The sequence below is a fragment of the Hypanus sabinus genome, chromosome 10 (genome assembly GCF_030144855.1).
Source record: "Hypanus sabinus isolate sHypSab1 chromosome 10, sHypSab1.hap1, whole genome shotgun sequence".
Taxonomy (NCBI): domain Eukaryota; kingdom Metazoa; phylum Chordata; class Chondrichthyes; order Myliobatiformes; family Dasyatidae; genus Hypanus; species Hypanus sabinus.
The window spans coordinates 111,194,955-111,221,124 of NC_082715.1; the positions used below are offsets into that span (position 1 = coordinate 111,194,955).

Genomic DNA, 26,170 nt, shown 5'->3' on the forward strand with positions numbered 1-26,170 from the left:
TGTTCTTCTTTCCCTTCTCCAACCTCACTTACCAAATTTAGACAAAGTGAGAAATTTTGAGAGAACACAGCACGAGTGATCTCAGACATTGCAAAATCTTGGTCGCCACTCAGGAGTGATGAAGGTGTTTGGGTTTCAGACCAATTCATCAAAGGAACAATATTCCAGCAGCAAGAACCAGAATTGTTTATGATTAGAACTCACGGGTGAAAATAGGTAGAACAAGCTTGCATTCTTATGCCTTCAAAGTTCACAAAAAGTAGAGTAAGAAATAGAGTAGCCTGAACCTTATAACGAGGACCACTTACCTGAGGTGGATGCACCTGTTCAAGAATATCCACCCACTCCAACACTTCCAGGAATCTATACCAGATCGGGTTGTAGATCTGTCCCACCACGGAGATATATTCCATGGCCTAGTAGCTTAGGGCAAGTGACTAAAGAGGCAGAATAATCATTTCACTTTGCCGGAGTGTTCGGGTAATCTATTATGATTTTAAAAAAGAGTTCTACTGTTGAAAACATTGTATAAAATGAGACTATTCTTTAAAAAAAAAGGAATTAATGGAAAAGGGAGGAAAACAAAAAGAGACTGTTAAAACAAAAAAAAAAGACAGTTATAATGTTGGCATTCTTTTTTTGACAAAGAGAGTGAGATACCATTAAAAACAAAGAGAAAGACAATTATAATGTTAGTGATTCTTTTTTATGTTTATTTAAGGAGCATAAGTTACGTGGTTTGGGTAAAGTAAACTGAATAGCTAAATTTCAGTGACTATAAATTCAATTCAGTTCTATAGACAAGAAATACATACCTAGTTTTTCTTTTTTTCAAGAAGGGAAGATGTAGTGGTAGTTAACAGTGGTACTCCTATGCCCTCACATGGGAGAAGATTACATACTGTACAAGTAAGGTTATCAATAAAGTTTAGTTGAGTATCCTGCATACTGGTGTCCTGGCATGCACTGCACTATCCTACAATAATGAACACAACACGTTTTAGCTGTCTTTGGCTTCTCTTGTCAGCCATGGTCCCCTCATCCTCCCTTTGGAATACATTTTCTTCAGGATGTATCTAGCCACTACCTTCTGAATTGCTTCCAGAAACTCTAGCCATTGCCCTTCTGCCATTATTCCTGGTAGTGGTTCCCTTCTAATTAACTTTGGAAGCTCCTCTTTCATGCTTCTGTTGTTGCCTTTATTCCAATACTGATACATCTGAATTTACCTTCTGTCTCTTATACTACAGGGTGAATTCTATCATATTGTGATCACTGCCTCCTAAGGTTTACTTCACCTTAAATTCACTAATTAAATTTGGTTCATTACACAACACTCAATCCAGAATTGCCTTTTCCTCAGAGGGCTCAACCACAAGCTGCTCTAAAAAGCCATCTCATAGGTATTTTACAAATTTCTTTGCTTAAAATACAGTACCAACCCATTGCCCTTTTTACATGCTTTTTCCACCTCCTGCCATAGTTTATAACCCACATCCTGTCTATAACTCCTATCAGGGTCTTTTTACCCTTGCAGTTTCTTAACTCTACCAACAAGGATTCCATATCTTCTGATCGTATGTCACATCTTTCTTAGGATTTGTTCTAATTTTTTACAAATAGAGCTACCCACCTCCTCTGTCTATCCTTTTGATTTAATGTGCATCCTTGGATGTTAAACTCCCAAATATGATTTTCTTTCAGTCACAACTCAGCGATGCCCACATCATACCTGTTAATCTCCAACTGTGCTACAAAATCATCTACCTTATTCCATATACTGCATGCATTCAAATGTAACACCCTCAGTCCTATATTCATCATAGTTTTGCCCACACATTACCAGAAGTTAAATTTTTATCCCTTTCTGAATTATACACTGGATCTACTTGTATACCAACTGCCTTATTTTATGTCCTATCACACTGGTTCCCATCCCCCTGCCAAATTAGTTTAAACCCTCCCAAACAGTTCATACAAACCTGCCGAAAAGGATGTTGATCCCTCTCAAGTTCAGGTATAACCCATCCTTTTTGTATAGGTCATACCTTCCCCAGAAGAGATCCCAATGATCTAGAAATCTGAAAATTGTTCTTCAAAGATTTGTTTGAATCAGCACCACATTTTTTGGAAAGAAAGTTCCAATTATTTTACCCTGTAAAAAAATTCTTCCTGACCTTTCCTTGTTTTAATTCAATCTAATAAAACAAAAGCAATGTTGAACATTTCGTATATAATCTGCAGAGAAGGCAGAGTGATGCTTTGTGGAACTTTGCGTGTTAGTCCTGATGAAGGGTCTCAACCCGAAACGTCGACAGTGCTTCTCCTTATAGATGCTGCCTGGCCTGTTGTGTTCCACCAGCATTTTGTGTGTGTTCTTTGTGGAACTTGTCAGAAAAGGTATATGGTAGGGTGTCCCTGTCATTAATCTTTGATGTGGTTTATATTTCCAGCATTTAATTTTCTTTAGTACTTCTGACCTCTGGAAACACTGGATGCTGTAGTAGTACAAATGACCCTGCAAAAAATCCTGACAGTTCTGGACAATGTTTCTCACTCTCTGCATGTCACCTTGGCTGAATAGAGGAGCACTTTTAGGTTAACTGTGCTGCCCAAAAGAGTGATATATGAGGTCATTCTTACCTCGGCCATTAGGCTCTATAATGAGTCAACCTATAGCTGGGGAAGTGGTGACCCCTTCCTGTTAGAATGTTTGAAGTAACTTACTTTTTATTCTTTCTTCCTGCTCCGCTAATATTCATATATCTGTGCATCTGTAATGCTACTGTGATACTGGAATTTCCATTGGGATCAATAAAGTATCTATCTATTTATTTTTCCAATGCCATGCTTGAAAGTGATTTCTATCACACTAATATGCTACATCTGCCACTTTAGTCAAGTGCAGTTAATCTCAAGCACTTGGCAGCCAGCCTCTAGAGACACCAGCAGTTTTACTCATGTACATTGGCCTTTATAAATCAAAGTACTGAGTATAAGAGTTGGAATATTATGGTGAGGTTGTATAAGGTATTGGTGAGACTGAATTTAGAGTATTGTGTGCAGTTTTGGTCACCAAATTACAGGAAGGATATTAATAAGGTTGAAAGAATGCAGAGAAGGTTTACAAGGATGTTGCCAGGACTTGAGGAACTGAGTTACAGAGAAAAGTTGAATAGGTTAGGACTTTATTCCCTGGAGCGTAGAAGAATGAGGGGAGATTTGATGGAGGTATATAATATTATGATGGGTATAGATAGAGTGAATGCAAGCAGGTTTTTTCCACTGAGGCTAGGGGAGAAAAAAAAACAACAGAGGACATGGGTTAAGGGTGAAGGGTGAAAAGTTTAAAGGGAACATGGGGGGGGGGCTTCACACAAAGTGGAGGGAGTGTGGAATGAGCTGCCAGATGAAGTGGTAAATGCAGGCTCACTTTTAACATTTAAGAAAAATTTGTATAGGTACATGGATGAGAGATGTATGGAGGGATGTGGTCCAGGTGCAGGTCAGTGGGACTAGGCAGAAAAATGGTTCAGCACAGCCAAGAAGGGCAAAAGGCCTGTTTCTGTGCTGTAATGTTCTAAGGTTCTATGGTAAATGGCACACATACCTATTGTCTGCAGCAGTGTAACATTTAGAAGTTTTTGAATTATAGATCTAGTTCAAGTTTATTGTCATTCAACTATACGCATGTACACAGCTAATCGAAATATCATTCTTCTAGGGCTAAAGTGCAAAACACAGGGTATATAATCACACACAGCACATACTGTATAGTTATGATGTAACGCATACAGTCACAGAATAATATTAGTACAAGTCCCTGAGTGGCATGGCTTGATGATTGACAGATTGACATCAAGTGCAATGTGTGTGTTTATGTAAGACAGTATAATGTTTGTTTGTCTATTTATCTCTTTACTTATTTAGAGATAGTGTGTAATAGGCCCATCCAGTGCAACAAGCTGCACCACACAGTAACCCACCTATTTAACACTAGCTTAATCACAGGACAATTTACAAAGACTAATTAACCTACTAACTGTAATGTGAAGAAGCCAGAGCACCTGGAAGAAACCAATAAAGTTATGGGGGAGAACATAAAAACTCTTTACAGTTCGTGCCAGCATTGAAGTCCAAACTCTGGAATGTCATGAGTAGTTTATAGTTTTGCACTAACTGCTATGCTACAGTGGTGCTCTACTTACTGGCCCTATTATAAAACATAGAATATAGAAAACCTACAGCCCAATACAGGCCCTTCAGTCCACAAAGCTGTGCAGAACATAACCTTACCTTAGAAATTACTTAGGGTTACCCTTAGCCCTCTATTTTTCTAAGCTCCATGTACCTATCCAGGCGTCTCTTAAAAGACCCTATCATAGCCACCTCCACCACTATCACTGGCAGCCCATTCCACACACTCACCACTCTCTGCATTAGAAAACTTACCCCTGACATCTCCTCTGTACCTACTTCCAAGCACCTTAAAACTGTGCCCTCTTGTGTTGGCCATTTCAGCCCTGGGAAAAAAGCCTCTGACTATCCACACAATCAATGTCTCTCATCATCTTATACACCTCTAACAGATCATCTCTCATCCTCTGCCACTCCAAGGGGAAAAGGCAGAGTTCACTCAACCTGTTCTCATAAGACATGTTTTCCAATCCAGGCAACAACCTTGTAAATCTCCTCTGCACTCTCTTCATAGTTTCCACATCCTTCCTGTAGTGAGGTGACCAGAACTGAGCACAGAACTCCAAATAGGGTCTGACCAGGGTCCTATATAGTAAGAGCATTACCTCTCAGTTCCTAAACTTAATCCCATGGTTGATGAAGTCCAATGCACTGTATGCCTTCTTAACCACAGAGTCAACCTGCACAGCAGCCTTGAGTGTCCTATGCACTCAGACCCCAAGATCCCTCTGATCCTTCACACTACCAAGAGTCTTACTATTAATACTATACTCTGCCATCATATTTGACCTAACAAAATGAACCACCTCACACTTATCTGGGTTGAATTCCACCTGCCACTTCTTAGCCCAGTTCTAAATCCTATTGATGTCCCGCTGTAACATCTGACAGCCCTCCACACTAGCCACTACACCACCAACCTGTCATCGGCAAATTTACTAACCCATCCCTCCGCTTCTTCATCCAGGTCATTTATAAAAATCACGAAGAGAAGGAGTCCCAGAACAGATCCCTGAGGCACACCACTGGTCACTGACCTCCATGCAGAATATGACCCGTCTACGACCACTCTTTGCGTTCTGTGAGCAAGTCAATTCTGGATCCACAAAGCAAGGTCCCTTTGGATCACTTGCCTCCTTGCTTTCTCAATAAGCCTTGCATGGCGTACCTTGTCAAATGCCATGCTGAAATCCATATACACTAAGTCTACCGCTCTATCTTCATCAATATGTTTAATCACGTCCTGAAAAAATTCGATCAGACTCGTAAGGCATGACCTACCTTTAACGAAGCCATGCTGGCTATTCCTAATCATATTATGCCTCTCCAAATGTTCATAAATCCTGCTTCTCATGATCTTTTCCATCAACTTACCAACCACCGAAGTAAGACTCACTGATCTATAATTTCCTGGGCTACCTCTACTCCCTTCCTTGAATAAGGGAACAACATCTGCAACCCTCCAATCCTCTGGAACCTCTCTCGTCCCCATTGATGATACAAAAATCATTGCCAGGAACTCAGCAATCTCCTCCCTTGCCTTCCACAGTAGCCTGGGGTACATCTCATCTGGTCCCGGAAATCCAATTTAATGTTTTCCAAAAGCTCCAACACATTCTCCTTCTTAATGTTTGTATGCTCAAGCTTTTCAGTCCACTGTAAGTCATCCCTACAATCGCCAAGATCCTTTTTCATAGTGAAGACTGAAGCAAAGTATTCTTTAAGTATCTCTGCTACCTCCTGCGGTTCCATACACACTTTTCCACTGTCACACTTGATTGGTCCTATTCTCTCATGTCTTGTCCTCTTACTCTTCACATACTTGTGGATTGCCTTGGGGTTTTCCTTAATCCTGTTTACCAAAGCCTTCTCATGATCCCTTCTGGCTCTCCTGATTTCATTCTTAAGCTTCTTCCTGTGAGCCTTATATTCTTCTAGATCTCTATCATTACCTAGTTTTTTGAATCTTTTGTAAGCTTTTCTTTTCTTGTTGACTAGATTTTCAACAGCCTTTATACACCACAGTTCCTGTACCTTACCATCCTTTCTGTCTCATTGGAACGTACCTATGCAGAACAAAGTCAAAGCTGAACTTGAGAGAACGGAGGTGTTTGACATCATAACTAATGTGAATGGACCTACTGACTGGTGTGTTGGCATGGAAGTACGTATCTCCTTTTTAATTTGGGCATAACACTGTTCAATAGGAGTCAGAGCTCTTGAAGCACATGCCACTGGCTTCTATACACCATCAAAGTATTGCATGAGCACTTCTCCTAGGTCAAAAGAAGAGGCATCTACTGAGACCTTGGTTGCTTTGTTCAGATCAGAAAATGTTGATGTTGGCAGACAGGTAAGGCTGCTATAAGTGATGAAAATGACTTCTCCTATGGTGTGCCCCAGGTCCAAACATTTCTCTGAGAGAGGAGGTCACATTTTCTCTGCCAAATCTGGAATGAGCTTTCCCAGCAGGCCAAGGAAACTGCAGATCTCTGATACATTCATAAGTTATTCCATGTTCTGAACTCCTGCCAGTTTGTATGAATCTGGTTGCACTCCCTCTGTGGACAGTTTGTGGCCCAAAAATCCACCTCCAACTTTGCAGATTTGCATTTGTTTTTCTTCAGGGTGATTCTAGCCTGCTTCAGTTTCTCCAAGGCAGTTTCCACTCCCTTGTCATGTTCCTCACTTGAGCCCCTGAAGATGAGTATATTATCCATGTGGCAGGCTATTCCTTCCAGTCCCTCCAAAATTTGGTTCATCCTCATCTAAAGAAGTTCAGCAGTTGATGAGATGCCAAAAGGGAGTCTCTTGAAGGCATAACATCCATATGGTATGATAAAGTTATGAGCTTCTGTGACTCAGGAGCTAAATAGATCTGCCAGAATCCTGAGTTTGCATCTAGTGTAGTGAAGAACTTTGCTCCACCCAACATACCCAATATGTGCTCAATAGAGTGCAGAATAAACTTCTCCTGCCTCATTGCATTATTCAATTTTGTTAGATCAACAGTGATCCTCACTGTACCATTTGGCTTGGGAACAGGAACAATGCCCCCACACCAATCAGTAGGTCCATTCACTCTAGTTACGATGTCAAACACCTTTATTCTCTCAAGTTCAGCTTTGACTTTGTTCTTCAATGGAACTGGTGTATGCTTTGCTGTGGTCAGAGAGTAGGGTATCACTCCTGGCCTCAGTTAGATAAAGTACTCTTCTTAAAGTACTCCAGGCCTGTGAAAAACTCTGGGTACTTCTCCTGCTACTGAACACAGTTCAGTAATTTCATCCTTGCAATGAAGATCTGCTTTGTGATGGTGTATTGTCCCAGTAGTGCTGAGAAGAGATTCTGAACAACATAGGCATCTGCTTTTAACTGTTCCTCATTTTTCTGGATGGAAGTAGTAATACATTCCTTTCACACTGAGCTTATGTTTCCCTAGCCTCATGAGCACTTCCTTTGTTGGGTTTAACATAATGCCTGTTTTCTTCACCAAAAATTCTTCAACCTAAATTCTTCAAATTTTGTGAACATAAATTTGGGGACGGCTGTGACATCTGCTCCAGTGTCCATTTTGAATGTCACTAACTCATTTTGCGATTGAACTGTAGTATACCAGCTTAGTGAGCTTAGAGCCCCAAGAAAAGCTCTTTCTTCGTCTGAATCATGGTCTTCTTTGACCTCCTGAAGAAACGTTTTTGAGTGACATTGGCTTTTATTATGGCCAACTCCAATGCATTGGTAGCATTTCATTTCTTTTTCTGGACAGAGCTCTTTGACGTGGAATGGAGACTTGAACATATCCTGCAATTGGACATTTTACCAGTTCATTGTTTTGCCTTATTGTTTTGTTTGAGCTGAGCTCTACTGCCACCTCTTTCTGTGGTCTTTCTAACTGCACCTTGTTTGTACCCATATTTTGGTATAGCTTCAAGCTTTACCTCAATGTGTTTTCGTGCCTGAGTTCTGCCTGTTGCTGATAAACATTCTCACTTCGCCTGACCATAGTAATAGCCTTCTTTAGTATGAAATTTTCTTGCAACTGAAGTCTCTCTGACAAGTAGCCTGTCAACAATCCTGTCTTTAATGAGCTCATCTCTCAGAATTCCATATGTATGGTTGTCTGTCAGAGCATATAATGCTGTGCTGATGTCATTTACACGTTCATCTGGCTCCTGTTTACTGGAGTTGAACTTAGCCCTCTCATATATCACATTTTGCTTTCCTGTGAAATGTTCTTTGAATTTGTCTTGCACTATTTTGTACTCCTTTTTCTGAGCAACTGTCAGCCCTAATCCATCTAAGATGTCATCTGCTTTGTCACCCATGCAGTATATCAGTGTGCTTACTTGATGCTCTTCTGAAGCCTGAATAAGATTGCTTGAAGCCCTAATTCTCTCAAGGCATCTGAGCCATCTCTCAAAGTCTCCTGGTTAAGAGAAATCAAATGTCTTTGGGGGCTTTATTAGGTAAATAGATGTAGATACTGTAGGTATTTGCAGAATCTTCCTGTTTATTTATTTCCTTTCTCTCCCTGAGAGTTTGACTGACTTCTCTGCTGTGTCTGAGTCTCTGTACATTTCCCCAGGCTAGTGGCCCGCAGATTATTACAATGTATCCACAGTTGAATGTAGCTTGAAGGTATTACCTAGCAACCCTGGCCCTTTTTCAGCTTGTGCCTCATGATGCATACAGTTAGCAAATTAGCATAGGCAGTTTAGTTGATAAGTCACTGGATATTTTTCATAGATATTTGCAAACAAAAACAGTTTTACTGTAAGTTCTTTCTTGTTGGGAGTCTCACTTGGCCTGTAGCACCAATTCATCAAAAATCAACCACTTGGACACCAGTTGTACTCATTACTATAGTGCAGAGTACACCAGGACACCAGATACTCAACTGAACTTTATTGATAACCTTGCTTGTACAGTATATAAATCCCTCGCATGTGGGAGTGGCTTACTGAGTGGCATAGGAAAAAGGCTATTAACTACCACTACAAAAAGTGGAAAGGAGGGCATACAGTATAACAAAAACTAATTTGAAGCTAGAGGGTTGGGAAGCTTTTATAAACCAACAGAAGGCAAATAAAAATAAAAACAAGGAGAGAAAAGATGATATATGAAGGTAAGCTTGCCAATAATATAAAAGAAGATACTAAATTTTATATATATATATGTAGAGAGAGAGAGAGAGAGAGAATCAGACTACTGGAAAATATTTTGTATCAATCTTCACTATGGAATATACCAGCATTATGTAGGATATTCAAGAATTTCAGGGGGCAGAATTGAGTGTAGTTATTGTTACTAAAGGGAAGATGCTTGGGAAGCTGAAAGGTCTGAAGGTGGATAAGTCACATGGACCAGATGGACTATAACTCAGGATTCTAAAAGAGGTAGATAAAGGGATTGTGGAGATATCAGTAGTAATCTTTCAAGCATCGCTATATTCTGTAACGGTTCTGGAGGAATGGAAATTACAAGTATCATTCCACTCTTTCAGAAGGGAGGAAGGTAAAAGGCAGGAAATTATAGGCCAATAAGTCTGACTTCAGTGGCTGGGAAGATGTAGGAGTCCATTATCATGGGTGAGGTTTCTAGATACTTGGAGGCATGTGATAAAATATGTCAAATTCAGCATGGTTTCCTTAAGGGGAAATCTTGCCTGACAGATCTGTTGGAATTCTTTGAGGAAACAACTTATAGGATCAGCAAATGAGAGTCAGTGGATGTTGTTTACTTGGATTTTCAGCAAGCCTTTGACAAGGTGGCACGCATGAAGCTGTTTAATAAGATAAGAGCCCATATTACAGAAAAGCAACTAGCATGGATAGAAGAATGGCTGACAAACAAAAGAAAATCTGCAGATGCTGGAAATCCAAGCAACACACACACAAAGTGCTGGAGGAACTCAGCAGGGCAGAAAGCATCTATGGAAAAGAGTACAGTTGGCGTTTCAGGCCAAGACCCTTCAGCAGGACTGGAGAAAAAAAACTGAGGAGTAGATTTAAAAGTGGGGGGAGGGGAGAAAAAACGCAAGGTGATAGGTGAAACCTGAAGGGGAAGGGATGAAGTAAAGAGCTGGGTGATTGATTGGTGAAAAAGGTACAAAGCTGAAGAAGAGGGAGTCTGATAGAAGAGGACAGAAGGCCATGGAAGAAAGAAAGGTGGGGAGGAGCACCAGAGGGAGGCACTGGGAGGGCAAGGAGATAAGATGAGAGAGGGAAAAGGGAATGGGGAATGGTGAAGGAAGTGGGCAGGGGGGCATTACTGAAAGTTCGATAAATTGATGTCCATGCCATCAGGTTGGATGCTACCCAGATGGAATATAAGGTGTTGTTCCTCCGACCTAAGCGGCATCATCATGACAGCCATGGATAGACATTTCAGAATGGGTATGGGAAGTGGAATTAAAAAGGGTGACCACTGGGAGATCACGCTTTTTCTGACAGAAGCGAGTTGCAGAAATCACAGAGGGGAAGCAGTGAGAGAGGGTTTCACTTAACTCCTGTCAAAGGGAAGATTGAAACTTCTTCAGGGTAGGCATTCCTGGAAGAGATTTTGCAGTGTAGTAATCTAATCACAAACACAAGAAAATCTGCAGACGCTGGAAATCCAAGTAACACAAATCCAAGATTAGCTGATTGGCGGGAAGCAAAGAGTGGGAGTAAAGGGAGCCTTTTCCATTCGGCTGTTGGTGACGAGTGATGCTCCATAGGGGTTGGTGTTGGGATCATTTTTTTCATGTTGTATGTCAGTAATTTGGATGACAGAATTGATGGCTTTGTGGCCAAGTTTGCAGATAGGTGAAGGGATGGGTAGTGTTGAGGGTGCAGGAAGCCTGCAGAAAGACTTAGACAGATTCGGAGATTGAGTGTAGGGAGGTGTATGATCATGCACTTTGGTAGAAGGAATAAAGGTGTAGTCTATTTTCTAAATGGGGAGATACTTCAAACATCAAAGGAGAAAAGGGTCTTGGGAGTCCTCATGAAGAATTGCCTAAAGGTTAACTTGCAGGTTGAGTCAGTTGCAACATAAGGAAGGAAAATGCAATGTTAGTATTCACTTTGAGAAGACTAGAATATAAAAGCAAGGATGTAATGCTGAGGCTTTATAAAGCTTTGGTCAGTCTTGGAATATTGAGCATGTGAATGACTGGAAGATGTAATTAGTCAGAATGTTACAGTAAATGATTTTTTTTTAAAAACTGCAAATACTGGAACCCTAAAATATAGACATAAAATAAAGAATATTTACTATAGGAGATTATGAGAAATTTTGGGCCCCTTATCTAAGAAAGGATGTGCTAACATTGAAGAGGATCCAGAGGAAGTTCACAGGAATGATCCTAGTAATGAAAGGGTTAGTGTATGAAAATATTTGATTGCTCTGCACCTTACTCACTGGAAGTTAGAAGAACGAGGGGGGATTTTATTGAAACCTATCTAATATTAAAAGGCCTAGATAGAGTGGACTTGAAGAGGATGTTTCTATAATGCTGAAGTCTAGGATCAGAGGGCACAACCTCAGAGTAAAATGGCATCCCTTTCGAACAGAGATAGGTACTTTAGCCAAAATTTGGTGATCTGTGGAATTTATTTCAACAGGCAGCTATAGGAGCCAAGCTATTAAGTGTATTTAATGCAGAGGTTGATCGGTTCTTGATTAGTAAGGGCATCACCAATTATGGAGAGAAGGCAGTAGAGTGAGGTTGAGAGTAATAATAAATCAGCCATGAATGAATGACTTGATGGGCTGCATGGCCTATGGCCTAATTATGTTCCCATTTCTTATACCAAGCTTGGCCAATATGTTTTGAATAAGCTTGAATGGATTCAGAACAAGAAGAGTGGATCTGTGGATCACACATGGTCAAGTTATTGCAGGTCATGTGGGTGGGTGGGGGGAGATGGAGAAGGAAGAGAACTAGCTGTTCGGGTTGAATGGCTTAACATTCTGCTGACAAAACATTCTGTTTGATTTGTACCCCATTTACAGATATTTAATGCTTCCATAATTTGCTCTTATTATTCATGAGAAGCTATTCTACAGCAATTATGTGATCTCTACTATCAAGGAGAAAGTTATGAGAAAACCTCCGCCTTTGAGGAGAGACTGGATAGGCTAGACATTTTCTCTATAGAAGAGGAGTTTAGAAGGGTAAATAATTGAAGTATATGAAATTCTGAGAGGTATAGATGGGTAAACTGCATGAACAATTTTTCCCCTTGTTAGACGTTAATAAAACTTGAGCACATATAATTAGGATATGCAATAAGGATAAAAGGGGATCTGAAGGGGATCTTTTAACCCAGAAAATGGTGAGTACCTGGAGTGCATTGTAGGAAAGGGTCTAGAATGATTACTACAGTAGGGTGCTAATCTGGTGAGTATGGATATAGTGGGCTAACTTTTCATTCTATATAATTTTATCATCTTAACTTGGGAATATATCTCCATTTTGTTGATACCCATATCCAACAGCAGATTGGGTGTCCAATCACCAGAAAAAAAAAAGCTGTGGTCTAAGAATGGGTTTATCACTACCTACTCAGAGGAGGTGGAAATATGTTTTCTCCAGTGAATGACACCAGGATTCTTTCAATGGATCAAAAAATGATATGATCTGCCAATTCAGTATTCTTCATCTAATGAAAATAGTCCTGCCCTTGGGTTGTACTACGTTCATTACACATAAAAAATAAAGCTACTTTAGATTTCATAGTTCCTAGATATTGGTCATCATGGAATGTGGGAGTAATAGGCAAACAACTCACAGCAATTTCGTGCTTTGAGCAGTGACCAGTTCAAAGATTGGAAGCCTGAGAAGGTGTAGCTCACTCAGGTTCACCGACTGAGTAGATGTCAGACCTTGAACTGGCTCCCAGAGGGAGGCAGAAATGACAAGGCCAACCCCAAACTGCTTACCTGTATTTTAGGCTAATTATTAGTTTGTGGTTATCATCTGTGCCTTGTTTGCAGCCCTATATAAGTTCCTTGTCCCTGTTTCTTTGCTCAGTCTTGGAATTATCTTTTGTAAGTGAATCCTTGCCTCTGTAGGAATCTATAGTTTCTGGAACTCTACTTAATGTTTTTTTTTGGATTTTGACTTGGCCTGTGAGTTTTGTTTGGATCCTCTGCCTGTACCATGAAGGAGTCCGATATAGCCTTAGATTTTTCCCCTCTAATTTTCTGTGACATATTTCTGCAATTGGATTTGCCATTATGTACCTAGAAGTTGCCTAGTCAGCTGTGCCAGTAGAAAAGGCAGAGACTTGTGGTAGTTCGGTGCTAAAAGCAATAGCCAATTCAGAGATTGGAAGCCTAAGAAGATGTAGCTCACTTAGGTCCACTGATTGAGTAGAAAAGGCAGCACTTCATTGCAGTTTAGTGCTTTTAATGGTGGCCAATTAGCATTTAGGATTCATTAACAAGAATGAATTAAATTAAGACAGGGTCAAGAAGAGTGGCCATTGTTGGACCAGCCAGAGTTTTAGGGTGGGATTTTTAAGGCTTTAGTTCCTTGGGGCTTCTGTGAGACAAGGCCAAAAAGCTATAGGTAGTTTTTTTTTCTCCACACAGTTTGTTTTTCCTCCTTTATAGTTGCTCATTTAGGAACAGTAGAGATGCCAGGCCAGATAGTGGCGTGCTCCTCTTGCAGGATGTGGGAAGACAGAAAGACCTCCAGTGTCCTAGATGACTACAACTGAAAGAAGTGCATACAGCAGCTTCTAACAATCTGAATTAAGGAGTTGGAGTTGGAACTGGATGAACTTCAGATCACTTGAGAGACTGAGGAGGTGATAGGACATAGAGAGGTGGTTACACCCAAGGTGCATGACACAGGAAACTGAGTGATGGTCAGGAAGGGTTAAAGGGTTAAACAGCCAAGTGCAGAACATCTGAGGCCATCCCTATCAACAACAGGTATACCAATTTGGAATCTTCTGAGAGTTGGGGTGGAATAACCTAGCAAAGTCATAGTGGTCAAGTCTCTGGCACTTAGTCTAGCTCTATGACTCAAGGGAAGAGGGGAAGAAGAGCTGAGGCACGGTGTTAAGGGAACAGAAAGAAGGTTCTGTGGATGAGAATGAGATTCCTGGATCGTATGTTGTCTCCTGGGTAGCAAGGTACGGGACATCTCGGATCAAATCCTCAGCGTTCTTTAGTAAGAAGGTGAACAGCCAGAGGTTATGGTCCATATAGATACCAATGACATGGGTAGGAAAAATGAAGTTCTGTAAAGTAAGTTCAGGGAGTTAGGTGTTAAGTTAATGGGCAGGACCTCCAGGGTTATAACCTCAGGAATGCTATGCATGCCATGTGCTAGTGAAGCCATAAATAGGAAGACTATACAGTTTAATGCATGTCTAAGGATAGTCTTCCTCTAATTTTGTGTAATTTCTCTCTGCAATTCAGTGTGAAGGCAGTTAAAACTGAATCTGAATCAGAATCAGGTTCATTATCACCGGCCTGTGTCGTGAAATTTGTTAACTTAGCAGCAGCAATTCAATGCTATACATAATATAGAAAAGGGAAAAAATAATAAATAAGTAAATCAATTGCAGTATATGTATAATGAATAGATAAATCATGCAAAAACAGAAATAATATGTTGAAATGAGTTAGTGTTCATGGGATCAATGTCCATTTAGAAATTGGATGGCAGAGGGGTAAAAGCTGTTCCTGAATCACTGAGTGTGTGCCTTCAGGCTTCTACACCTCCTACCTGATGGTAACAGGGAGAAAAGGGCATTCCCTGGGTGCAGGGGTCCTTAATAATGGATGCTGCCTTTCTGAGACTCTGTTTCTTGAAGATGTCCTGGGTACTTTGTAGGTTAGTACCTAAGATGGAGCCGACTAAATTTACAACCCTCTGCAGCTTCTTTCAGTCCTGTGCAGTAGCCCTCCCCCATACCAGACAGTGATACAGCCTGTCAGAGTGCTCCCCAGAGTACATCTATAGAAGTTGTTGAGTGTTTTTGTTGACATACCTGATGCACCATCAATAACTCTTGGAGACTGGAAGTGAATGATAGGCTTTTATTAACAGCAAAAGGGAGCATGACATCTCAGAGACTGAGGGAGGAGCAGTGCCCCAATCGCCTTTATACAGGGGTCTGTGGGAGGAGCCACAGGAGCAGTCAGCAAAGGGGCATGTCCAGACAGGTATACATAGTTTACCACAATACCAAATCTCTTCCCATTCCTAATGAAGTATAGACTGTCTTGTAACTACATTGATATTTTGGGACTGGGTGCGGTCCTCAGAGATCTTGACACCCAGGAACTTGAAGCTGCTCACTCTCTCCACTTCTGATCCCTCTGTGAGGATTGGTATGTGTTCCTTCATCTTGCCCTTCCTTGAAGTCCACAATCAGCTCTTTTATCATACTGACATTGAGTGCAAGGTTGTTGCTGCAACACCACTTCATTAGGTGGTATACTTCACTCCTGTACGTCCTCTCATCTCCATCTGAGATTCTACCAATAATGATTGTAACATCAGCCAATGTATAGATGGCATTTATACACTGTCATGGGTATAGAGAGAGTAGAGCAAGTAGAGCAAGTAGAGAGTAGACTAAGCTGAAGAAATTACTTAGTCAGCTGTGATGTTAGAAATTACAACGGACCTTCTGGTCTTTCTTCCATGGCCAACCCGAGTGCCCTAACTGGGTGGCGATGGAGCTGAGCTCCACTAAAGAATTATCTATCTCTGCACTTCTTGGCTCTGCACTCCCTAGTAGTCTGCCCAGATCAATAGCTAATCCTCTTGTTAGACACACTTTGCATATATGGGCTCAGATCAGGAAATGCTATGGTTTCCAGGGGTTTTCCGTTTTCAGCCCTATTGCTCATAATCACCTTTTTTTTTTACCTACTACATACGATTCAGCATTCCAGGTTTGATATAGGAAGGGCATTAGACATTTTGAAGATCTTTTCATTGATAATCACTTCGCTTCTTTTCAGCAGCTCTCTGTTAAGTTCAATCTGCCCAATGCTCATTTTTTCAGATATCTCCAAATCCGACACTTTATTGCTCCTTTAATTCCTAACTTTCCTGAAATGCCTGCAAAAAATGCTATGGACCTATTTCTTTCCATGAATCCACTAGGTAAAGGCTTAATATCAATCATCCGAGATAAACTAGCAGCCTTACGACGGGCCCCCATGGATAAAATCAAAATGGCCTGGGAGCAGGATTTAAATATCTCCTTATCTGAGGAGAGCTGGGATTCAGTTCTCAAATCGGTTAACTCAACTTCTCTTTGTGCTCGCCACTGCCTTTTACAGTTTAAGATTGTTCATAGAGCCCATTTGTCTAAATCTAAACTATCTCGATTCCACTCTAGCGTTAGTCTGCTCTGTGATAAATGCAGGAGGGGCGTGGCCTCTCTCATCCATATGTACTGGTTCTGTCCTAGCTTGGAGATATTCTGGAAAGATGTCTTCACTACATTATCGTGTATTCTGAATCAGCACCTAGAACCAAACCCCTTAATTGCTCTGTTCGGTTTTTGGGGCGAGACAGATTTATGTCTGGGTCCGACAAAATGCCAAATATTATCCTTTGCCTCTCTCCTGGCTAGACACTTGATCCTCCTCAGATGGAGAGATGTTGCCCCGCCCACTCATGCTCAATGGATTAACGACATCATGGCCTGTTTGGACCTCGAAAAAATTCATTATTCAGTTCGCAATTCGGATCTAAAGTTCCATAAGATCTGGGGACCTTTTATCGAGTACTTTCATAACCTTCCTCTTGACTAGGGTTTTTTTTTCTTTTCGGTCCCTTGCTTTCAGCTCCTTTTTTTTCTGGTAGAAGGCATTATTACCCTCTGTTGCTGAGTGTATTCACAGTCTGGGAGTTTGGCTGTGATGCACCATCAATAACTCACACTGAGACGTAAGGCGAGATATCGGCTTTTATTGACTGGAAGAAGGAACCAGGAGTGAGTGTCTATCATACAATGTCTTGGAGACTGAGGCCGAGCGTCAGGCCACAGATCTCCTTTATACAGGGGCCTGTGGGAGGAGCCACAGGAGCAGTCAGCAGGGGCGTGTCCCGACAGGCACATAGTTCACCACATTCACCCCCCCCTTCGTTTGAAAAAGTCCTCATGTGGCGAAGTTTCTTACAAGTCAAGTCTATCAGGTGGTCGAATCTGTCGCTGCGATCTACGTAGCACTGGCTGTGACCACATAGATGCCGGCAACATCGGTGATTGCACAGGGGACGGGGGTTGCGCGTGTTCTTGCCCACTAGGCGCCGGTGATCCCTCATGCATGTGCGAGGCGCCTGGTATAAATGCGTACGAAACGCTCGGTATACAAGTGTCGTGAGGAGTCTATGTAGGGCCTGGTGAGCACGGTGTCAACTCTGGTGCAGGGTTCATAGTTACTGGAGAGCCTTCAGGGTAGTGGTCTGCTGCACCTGCGGGTGCCAGGTCGCGGATGGAGACCGTGTCCTCCCGCCCATCAGGTAAGACCACGTAAGCATACTGGGGCACCCTCGTACCCTCTCCACCAGCGGGGAGTATTTATTGCTCCTCACATGTTTCCGGAGCAGCACTGGCCCCGGGGACGTCAGCCAAACTGGTAGGGTGGTCCCAGTGACAGACTTCCTGGGAAAAGAGAATAGGCGTTCGTGAGGGGTGGCATTGGTGGACATACATAACAGAGAGCGGATAGAGTGCAATGCCTCAGGGAGGACCTCCTGCCATCGAGAGACCGGCAACCCTTTTGACTTAAGGGCTAAAAGTGTGGCCTTCCACACTGTGGCATTCTCCCGCTCCACCTGGCCATTACCCCGGGGATTATAACTCGTGGTCCGACTGGTAGCAATGCCCCTAGCTAGCAAGTACTGGCACAGCTCCTCACTCATAAAGGAGGACCCTCTATCACTGTGGATATAGCAGGGATACCCGAACAGAGTGAAGAGCTGGCGCAGGGCTTTTATGACGGACGTGGCAGTGGTGTCGGGGCAGGGGATGGCAAAGGGGAACCGTGAGAACTCGTCGATAACACTGAGAAAATAGACATTGCGGTCAGTGGAGGGAAGGGGGCCCTTAAAGTCAACACTCAGGTGTTCAAAAGGGCGGGTGGCCTTGACAAGTTGTGCCGTGTCAGGACGGTAGAAGTGCGGTTTGCACTCGGCGCAAATTTGGCAGTCCCTGGTCATCGTTCTGATGTCCTCCAGGGAGTATGGCAGGTTCCGAGCTTTCACAAAATGGTAAAAGCGGGTGACCCCCGGATGGCAAAGTTGTGCATGAAGGGCGTACAGCTGGTCAAGCTGTGTGCTAGCACATGTTCCCCGGGATAGGGCATCAGGGGGCTCATTGAGTCTGCCAGGCCGGTACAGGATATCATAAGTGTAGGTGGAGAGTTCTATCCTCCACCGCAAAATCTTATCATTTTTGATCTTGCCCCGCTGCTGGTTGCTGAACAGGAACGCAACCGAGCGCTGGTCGGTCAGCACGGTGAACCTTTTGCCAGCAAGATAGTGCCTCCAGTGCCTAACAGCCTCCACTATGGCCTGGGCTTCTTTCTCCACCGTGGAGTGCCGAATTTCGGAGCCTTGGATGGTGTGAGAAAAGAATGCTACTGGTCTGCCTTCCTGATTGAGGGTAGCAGCCAGAGCGAAATCGGAGGCATCACACTCCACTTGGAAGGGAGCGGTCTCATCCACTGCATGCATCGTAGCTTTGGCAATGTCCGCTTTAATGCAGTTGAAGGCCGCGCAGGCCTCAGCAGAGAGGGGAAACGAGGTAGACTTGACCAGGGGGTGAGCCTTGTCTGCGTAATGGGGGACCCATTGGGCGTAATAGGAAAAAAACCCAGGCACCGTCTGAGGGCCTTGAGAGTGGTGGGAAGAGGGAGCTCTAACAGGGGGCGCATACGTTCGGGATCAGGGCCAATAACCCCGTTTTCCACGACATACCCAAGTATAGCAAGGCGGGTGGTACCAAACACACACTTGTCCCTGTTATAAGTAAGGTTCAGAGCTGCGGCCACTTGGAGAAATCGTTGGAGGTTGGCGTCGTGATCTGGCCTGTCGTGACCACAGATGGTGATGTTATCCAGATAGGGAAATGTGGCCTGCAGTTGGTACTGGTCCACCATCCGGTCCATTTCCCTCTGGAAGACAGAGACACCATTCGTGACACTGAAAGGGACGCGCAGGAAGTGATAGAGCCTGCCGCCCGCCTCGAAGGCGGTGTAGGGGCAGATGGGGAGCTGGTGGTAAGCGGATTTCAGATCTATTGTCGAGTACACCTTATACTGAGCAATCTGGTTGACCATATCTGCGATGCGGGGTAGGGGGTATGCGTCAAGCTGCGTAAACCTATCGATGGTTTGACTATAGTCCACCACCTACCTATCTTTCTGCCCAGTCCGAACAACAACTACCTGGGCCCTCCAAGGGCTTGAGCTTGGCTCAATGATCCCCTCCCTGAGCAGCCGCTGCACCTCCGACTGAATGAAGGCCCTGTCCCCCGCGCTGTACCTCCTGCTTTTGGTTGCCACAGGTTTACAGTCGGGGGTCAGGTTGGCGAACAGCAGTGGGGGAGGGACCTTGAGAGTGGAGAGGCTGCAAGTGTCGGTAGCGCAGCTGTCGGCCTGGTGCTGGATGGGATGTGTGTGCCCGTGTGTGTGTGTGGTCAGTAGCGAAGAAGTCCCACAAAACTGAGGATTCCGGACAGTGAGTGGTGGGAGGGGCCCGTCATATACCATAGTCACACTTTCGAGATGGCTCTGGAAGTCCAGCCCCAATAGCACAGGTGCGCACAGATTAGGCATGACCAGCAGCTCAAAGTCCCGATATTCTGTGCCTTGAACCACCAATGTCGCTCACAACCCACCCGGATGTCTGTGGACTGCGACCCAGAAGCCAAATGGAGCCTCCGACTGACCGGCCGTGTCACGAGTCCGCAGCGTCGCACTGTGTCCGGGTGAATAAAACTCCCAGTGCTGCCCGTGTCAAACAGGCATCCAGTCCAGTGTTCGAAAGTGAGAGCTGCGTCAGGGTCTTGAGGGTCCAAATCCAACCGGTCCGGACGCAAAGCGGGTTCCATGTTTTAAAACTTCCAGTCAATAAAATTGATGCACCATCAATAACTCACACTGAGACGTAAGGCAAGATATCGGCTTTTATTGACTGGAAGAAGGAACCAGGAGTGAGTGTCTATCATACAATGTCTTGGAGACTGAGGCCGAGCGTCAGGCCGCAGATCTCCTTTATACAGGGGCCTGTGGGAGGAGCCACAGGAGCAGTCAGCAGGGGCGTGTCCCGACAGGCACATAGTTCACCACAGGCTGTCCTGACTTATACTCTCTATATTGTGTTGTGGTTGGTCTGGAGTTGCTGTTGTTTTTTCTTGTGTTGTGGGGCTTGGGGAGGACACTAAGCTTACTTGTCTTTAATTCAGGTGCTTTTTGTTTGCTAAATTCTCTTCATTTGTAGTATATTGTTATTGTATGCTTAATTTTGCACTGTTTTAATGTTCCTCATTGGGATTTGGGGTTTTTAATTTGTAAAATGTTTTGAAAAACTAATAAAAATTTTTAAAAAAAGAAATTACAACGGGAGCATGCCAAAAAAGGAAATGTTACAATAGTCACGGGGGATTCAGTATTCAGGTAGATGGGAAAATCAGACTGGTGCTAAATTCCAGGGAGGGAGAATTTCTAGAGTTCCTACGAGATGGCTTTTTAGAGCAGCTTGTGGTTGAGCCCACTGGGGGATCAACTATTCTGGATAGAATGTTGTACAATGAACCAGAATTGATTACAGAACTTAAGGTAAAATAACCCTTGGGGGAAGTGATCATTATTGATCAAATTCACCCTGAAGTTTGAGGAGGAGGAGCTAAAGTCAGATGTATCAGTATTACGGTGGGGTTAAGGGAATTACAAAGGCATGAGTTAGGATTTGAGCAGAATTGATTGGAAAAGAACACTGGCAGAGATTACGTCAGAGCAGCAATGGCTGGAATTTCTGGAAGCAATTTGGAAGGCACAAGATATATACCTGCCAAACAGGAAGAAGTATTCTAAAGAAAAGATGACACAATCATGGCTAACAAGAGAAGTCAAAGCCAACATATCCTGATAATCCCTATATCCCCATAAGTATTGTAACATTGCCTTTTTGGCATGTTCCCATTGTAATTTGTAGGCCACATCCTTAATCCCATCAAGGTCGTTTTACCTTTGCAGTTCCTTTGCTTTATACACATTGATTCAACAACTTACAACCCCATGCACCTCTTTCTAATAATTTGATTTCATTTTTTACTAAAAGAACAACTCTCTGCCTTCCTGCCTGTCCCTTCAGCACAATGAGTATCCTTGACATTAAGCTCCCAGCTATAATATTATTTTAGCCATAAATCAGAGATGCCCACAATGTCATACCTATCAGTCTGCAACTGTGCAGCAAGTTCACCTACCTTATTCCATATACTGTGCACATTCAAATAAAACACCTTCAGTCCTGTATTCACCCTTTTTGATTTTGTCTGCCTTTTATATTGTATCTCATCCTGTTGACTGCAATTTTGCCCTTTCAGCAGACTCTCCTCACTACACATTGACTCTGTTTCTACCTCAACTTCAACACTATTTTCAGCTTTTCCAATGATATTTCTTGCATTAAAATATATGAAACTTAGAACATTAGTTGCGCCATGCTCAACCATTTGATTCCTAACTTTGTGTTTGTGGTCTTACCAACATCCGCCTCCATAACCTCGCCACGAACTGTTCTGCTACTTTGGTTCCCAACCCCTTACAACTCCAGTTTAAACCCCACCATAAAGCATTAACAAACCTTCCCACTAGGATATTGGTCCCCTCCAGTTCAGCTGCAAACCATTCCTTCTGTACAGGACCCACCTTCCCTGGAAGAGATCCAAAAATCTCCCTCCCTCCTACACCAACTCCTTAGTCATGCATTAAACTGTATAATCTTCCTAGTTCTGGCCTTAATAGCACATGGTATGGATAGCAATCCTGAGAACACAACCCTGGAGGGCCTGCCCTTTAACTTAGCACCTAACTCCCTATGCAGAACCTCATCACTCATCTTACCCATGTCATTGGTACCTACAGAACATGGACCACCGCTTCTGGCTGTTCATTCTCCCACTTAAGATTGCTGAGGATTTGATCTGAGGTATCCCAGGCCCTGGCACCCAGATGGCAACATATCATCTGGGAATCTCGTTCTCACCCACAGAACCTCCCGTCACTACCCCCAACTAATGAATCCCCTATCACCACAGCATGCCTTTCTTGCACTTACCCGCTTCCCTACTGAGTCAGAGGCAGACTCGGTGCCAGAGACCCGACCACTGTGATGTTAGGTTATCTCCCAAATGGTATCCAACATGATATACCTGTTGTTGAGGGGCTGGCCACAGGAGTATTCTACACTGGTTCTTTAACTCCTTTTCTTCTTCCTGACTGTCACCCAGTTTCCTGTGTCCTTCACCTTGGGTGTAACTACTTCTCTATATGTCCTATCTATCACCCCCTCAGTCTCTGGAATGATCTGGATTTCATCCAGTTCCAGCTTCAACTCCTTACTGCAGTTTGTTAGAAGCAGCTGGATACACTTCTCACAGTTGTAGTTGTCACATCCTGCAAGAGGAGCATTCAACAAACCTGCCTGGTATCTTTATTGTCCTAGCTGAGCAGATATAAAGAAGGGAAGGAAAAAATTTAAACTTGAGCTTTTCTTTCCTTTGCTTTCTCTGAATTAAGTCTCTCTTCACAGAAGCCTGGAAGAGCTAAAGCCTCATGATCACATCTCCACTCAGTCAATGGCCGCTGTGCTTGCCCCTGCACTCCTTTAATTTGTTCTTGCTTATCAATACCAAATACTAATTGGTCACTGGTAAAAACATTTTTTTTTTGCTGTAGTGACCCACTGCTACCTTTGTACGCAGGCAGTGGACCTGATTGAAGTCCCTGCCTCTCAAAACTGTTGATATCCAGATTGTCTCTGGTCAAAGCTCTTTTGTAGAAGATTGATAGTTACAACAAATTAAGAGGAATATTGATAGGGTAAATGCAAAAAGGCTTTTTCCATTGAGGTTAGGTAGGACTATACCTAGAGGCCATGGCTTAAGGGTGAAATGTATAAGGGGAACAAGAGGAGGAACTTCTTCACTGAAAGAGTCGTCAGAATGTGGAACAAGCTGCCAACGCAAGTGGTGCATATGAGCTTGTTTACAATGTTTACGAGAATTTTGGATAGGTACATGGATGGGAGAGCTAAGTAGGGCAATGGTCCTGCTGCAGGTCAATGAGAGTAGGCGGTTTAAATGGTTTGGCATGGACTAGATGGGCTGAAGGGCCTGTTTCTGCTTTGTACTTTTCTATGACTAACGAAAAGTGAGTGTCACAAACTTTTTAAAGTGTTTTTTTCTTGGGTTAGTATTGAAAATTAGAATAAGATTTAATCATGAAAAAAGAAAAACACAAAATCTCATACTTGTTATTGCATTGGGAGAATCAAAGATTGCAGCTCAGGAAGTCATTGACCCCACTACTAATGCATGTGATGTTTTGAGGAACAGTCCACTTAGCCGCACTGCCAGTTTGTCTGCAACTTTACATATTTATCTACTTCCTTATCAGTCTAGTAATAATTCCACATACATCATTCTTTTTGAGCACTGCTTTCCAATTCCTAACAGTTTGCTACATTTCCTTGTTCATACGTTTATGATGAGCATATGCCCTCCAGTAATCAGATGTTTAATCACTGGAAATATTTTCTCTTTGCAAAAGCTGTCAATTACTTAATTGAAGATTATGAACAAAACTGCCAAGTACATTCTCGCAAATATCTTTGCTTCTTTTTCGTGTTCTTCCCATTTTGTCAGAAGTGAATACAAATCTCCAACTGGTGTAGGATTTTAAGTTTGGACTAAGTATTGTTACAGGTATGTGTTGGACTTAACAGGAGAATGTAATTCCTATGTAATTACTGGCAGAAGAGCTTATATAGTTTTAAACTACAATATGTGTTGCTTTTATATTTAAATAGCATAATTAAACTTTTAATATCTATTTAAACAGTTAAACTATTTAAGTTATAAGTTTTCTGTTTTCTCCACACCCACACTCACAACCTTCTTCAACTCTTTCAGAAACAATAAAAATTGCCCTTACAGTAGAAGCTAAAGGTTGGAAAATTGTACTCAGTCGTTTCCTGAATGAACAGTTTAAGGAAAAAATGACAGCAATATCATCATTTATTAGCACACAAATGAAGAATCTGGCACGACCTATTCAGGATCTGGATGATGTTAGATTTGCCATGGATTCTTTAGCAGAAATACGAGAAAATGAGATACAGATGGATATGACTCTGGGACCCATTGAGGTTTGTGCTCTTCTGCTTTGGAACATGATATTACATACCTTTTGCTGTCATTACTCACTCTTATGGTTTAGTAGTGTTTAAAATCCTGAATTTAAACTTATAGAATTGTAGAGTAATACAGCCTGGAAATAGGCCCTTTGTGGAAACTGGTCCATGTTGACCATAACAACCTCTCTGCTGATTGCAGAGTTTATGTTCGGCTGATAACCATCTAAGCCCCTCCCTTTAAATGCCTCTTAAATGTTGCAGTTTTATCACATCCTCTGACACCTCATTCAGGGTACTCACTACCCTCTGTGTAAAGTTACCTCTTAAGGTCTTTTTAAAATCTCTGCCCTTTTGTAGCTGTGCTCTCTTAGATTTGGACTTCCGAACTCTGGGGGGGAAAGACTGTGACTGTCCACCTTATCCATATACCTCATGATTCTATGAACTTCTCTAAGGTCATTCTCCTGCACTCCAGAGAATAAAGATCCATTGTAGACAACTTTACTCTGTAACTCAGGCAACATCTTCATAAATCTTTTTGTCAGTCTCTTCAGTGTGACTATGTCCTGTAATAGCGTGATCAAAATTGTACTTTAAGTTCCAATTATGACCTCACCAATGACTTGTATAACTGCAACATAATATCCCTACTCCTAAACTCAATGCACTGACTTTTGAAGGCCAGCCTTCTTTACTATCCTGTTTACTTGTGTGGTCACCTTCAGCAGACTTGTGCTGCCAGGACCTTTTTTCCACAGCACTCATCAGTGCCCTGCTATTCACGGTAAAAGTTTTATTCTAGGTTGACTGTACCATATGCATCATCTTACACTTATCTGAGCTGAAATGCATTTTCCATTCCTCAGCCCATCTCCCTAAACTGTTCAAGATCTTTGAAACTCAATGCAGCCTGCTTCACTATCAACAAGAGCTCCCAATTCAGTATAATTGGCAAACATACTATGTACATTCATAACCAAATCATTTACATGAATAATAGTGGTCTTCACACTGACCCCTGGGACACCCCACTCCCACTAATCACAGAACTGACTTTCAGTAATCACTCTGTTTCCTAATATCAAGCCAATTCAGAATCCACCTCATTAGCTCCCCCAAATTACATGCAATCTAACTGATTTCCATGTGGGACGTTGTCAAAGATTTTTACTAAAATCCATATAGACAATATTCACTACTCTACGTTCATTTCTCTTTAGTTACCTCTTTGAAAAACTCTAAAAGAATAATCAGACATGACCTCCCATGCACAAAACCATGCTGACTATTCCTGATCAGGAAATAGCATGAATCATGTAATATCACTCCATAATGTCTTCTGCTAGTTTGGTTGTGATATTTTGAAATATAAAGCATTTAAGAAATAGAGTACCCTGACTGACCTTACTTCATCAATTGTTTGCTAGATTCACATTTGCCTGCTGATTGGTCTTGATTGTAGTCTGTAACTAAGCCTTCAGAATGCATTGAAAAGAAGATTTCCATTGGCTTAGAACCCTCTCCATACATTTCTCTTCATCTCTGCCATAAATTGCTGACACCCCTATACAAAGATTG

General features: G+C 42.5%; 1 protein-coding gene across 1 annotated transcript in view; it reads left to right on the top strand.

Annotated features, from left to right (window-relative positions):
* The window catches only part of LOC132401348 (dynein axonemal heavy chain 8-like), an 895,336-nt gene that overhangs the window by 332,708 nt on the left and 536,458 nt on the right, over positions 1–26,170 (top strand). Inside the window, exon 29 of the mRNA XM_059983478.1 lies at positions 24,369–24,604. Coding sequence (XP_059839461.1) covers positions 24,369–24,604 — 236 coding nt within the window. The remainder of the gene's footprint in view (positions 1–24,368; positions 24,605–26,170) is intronic.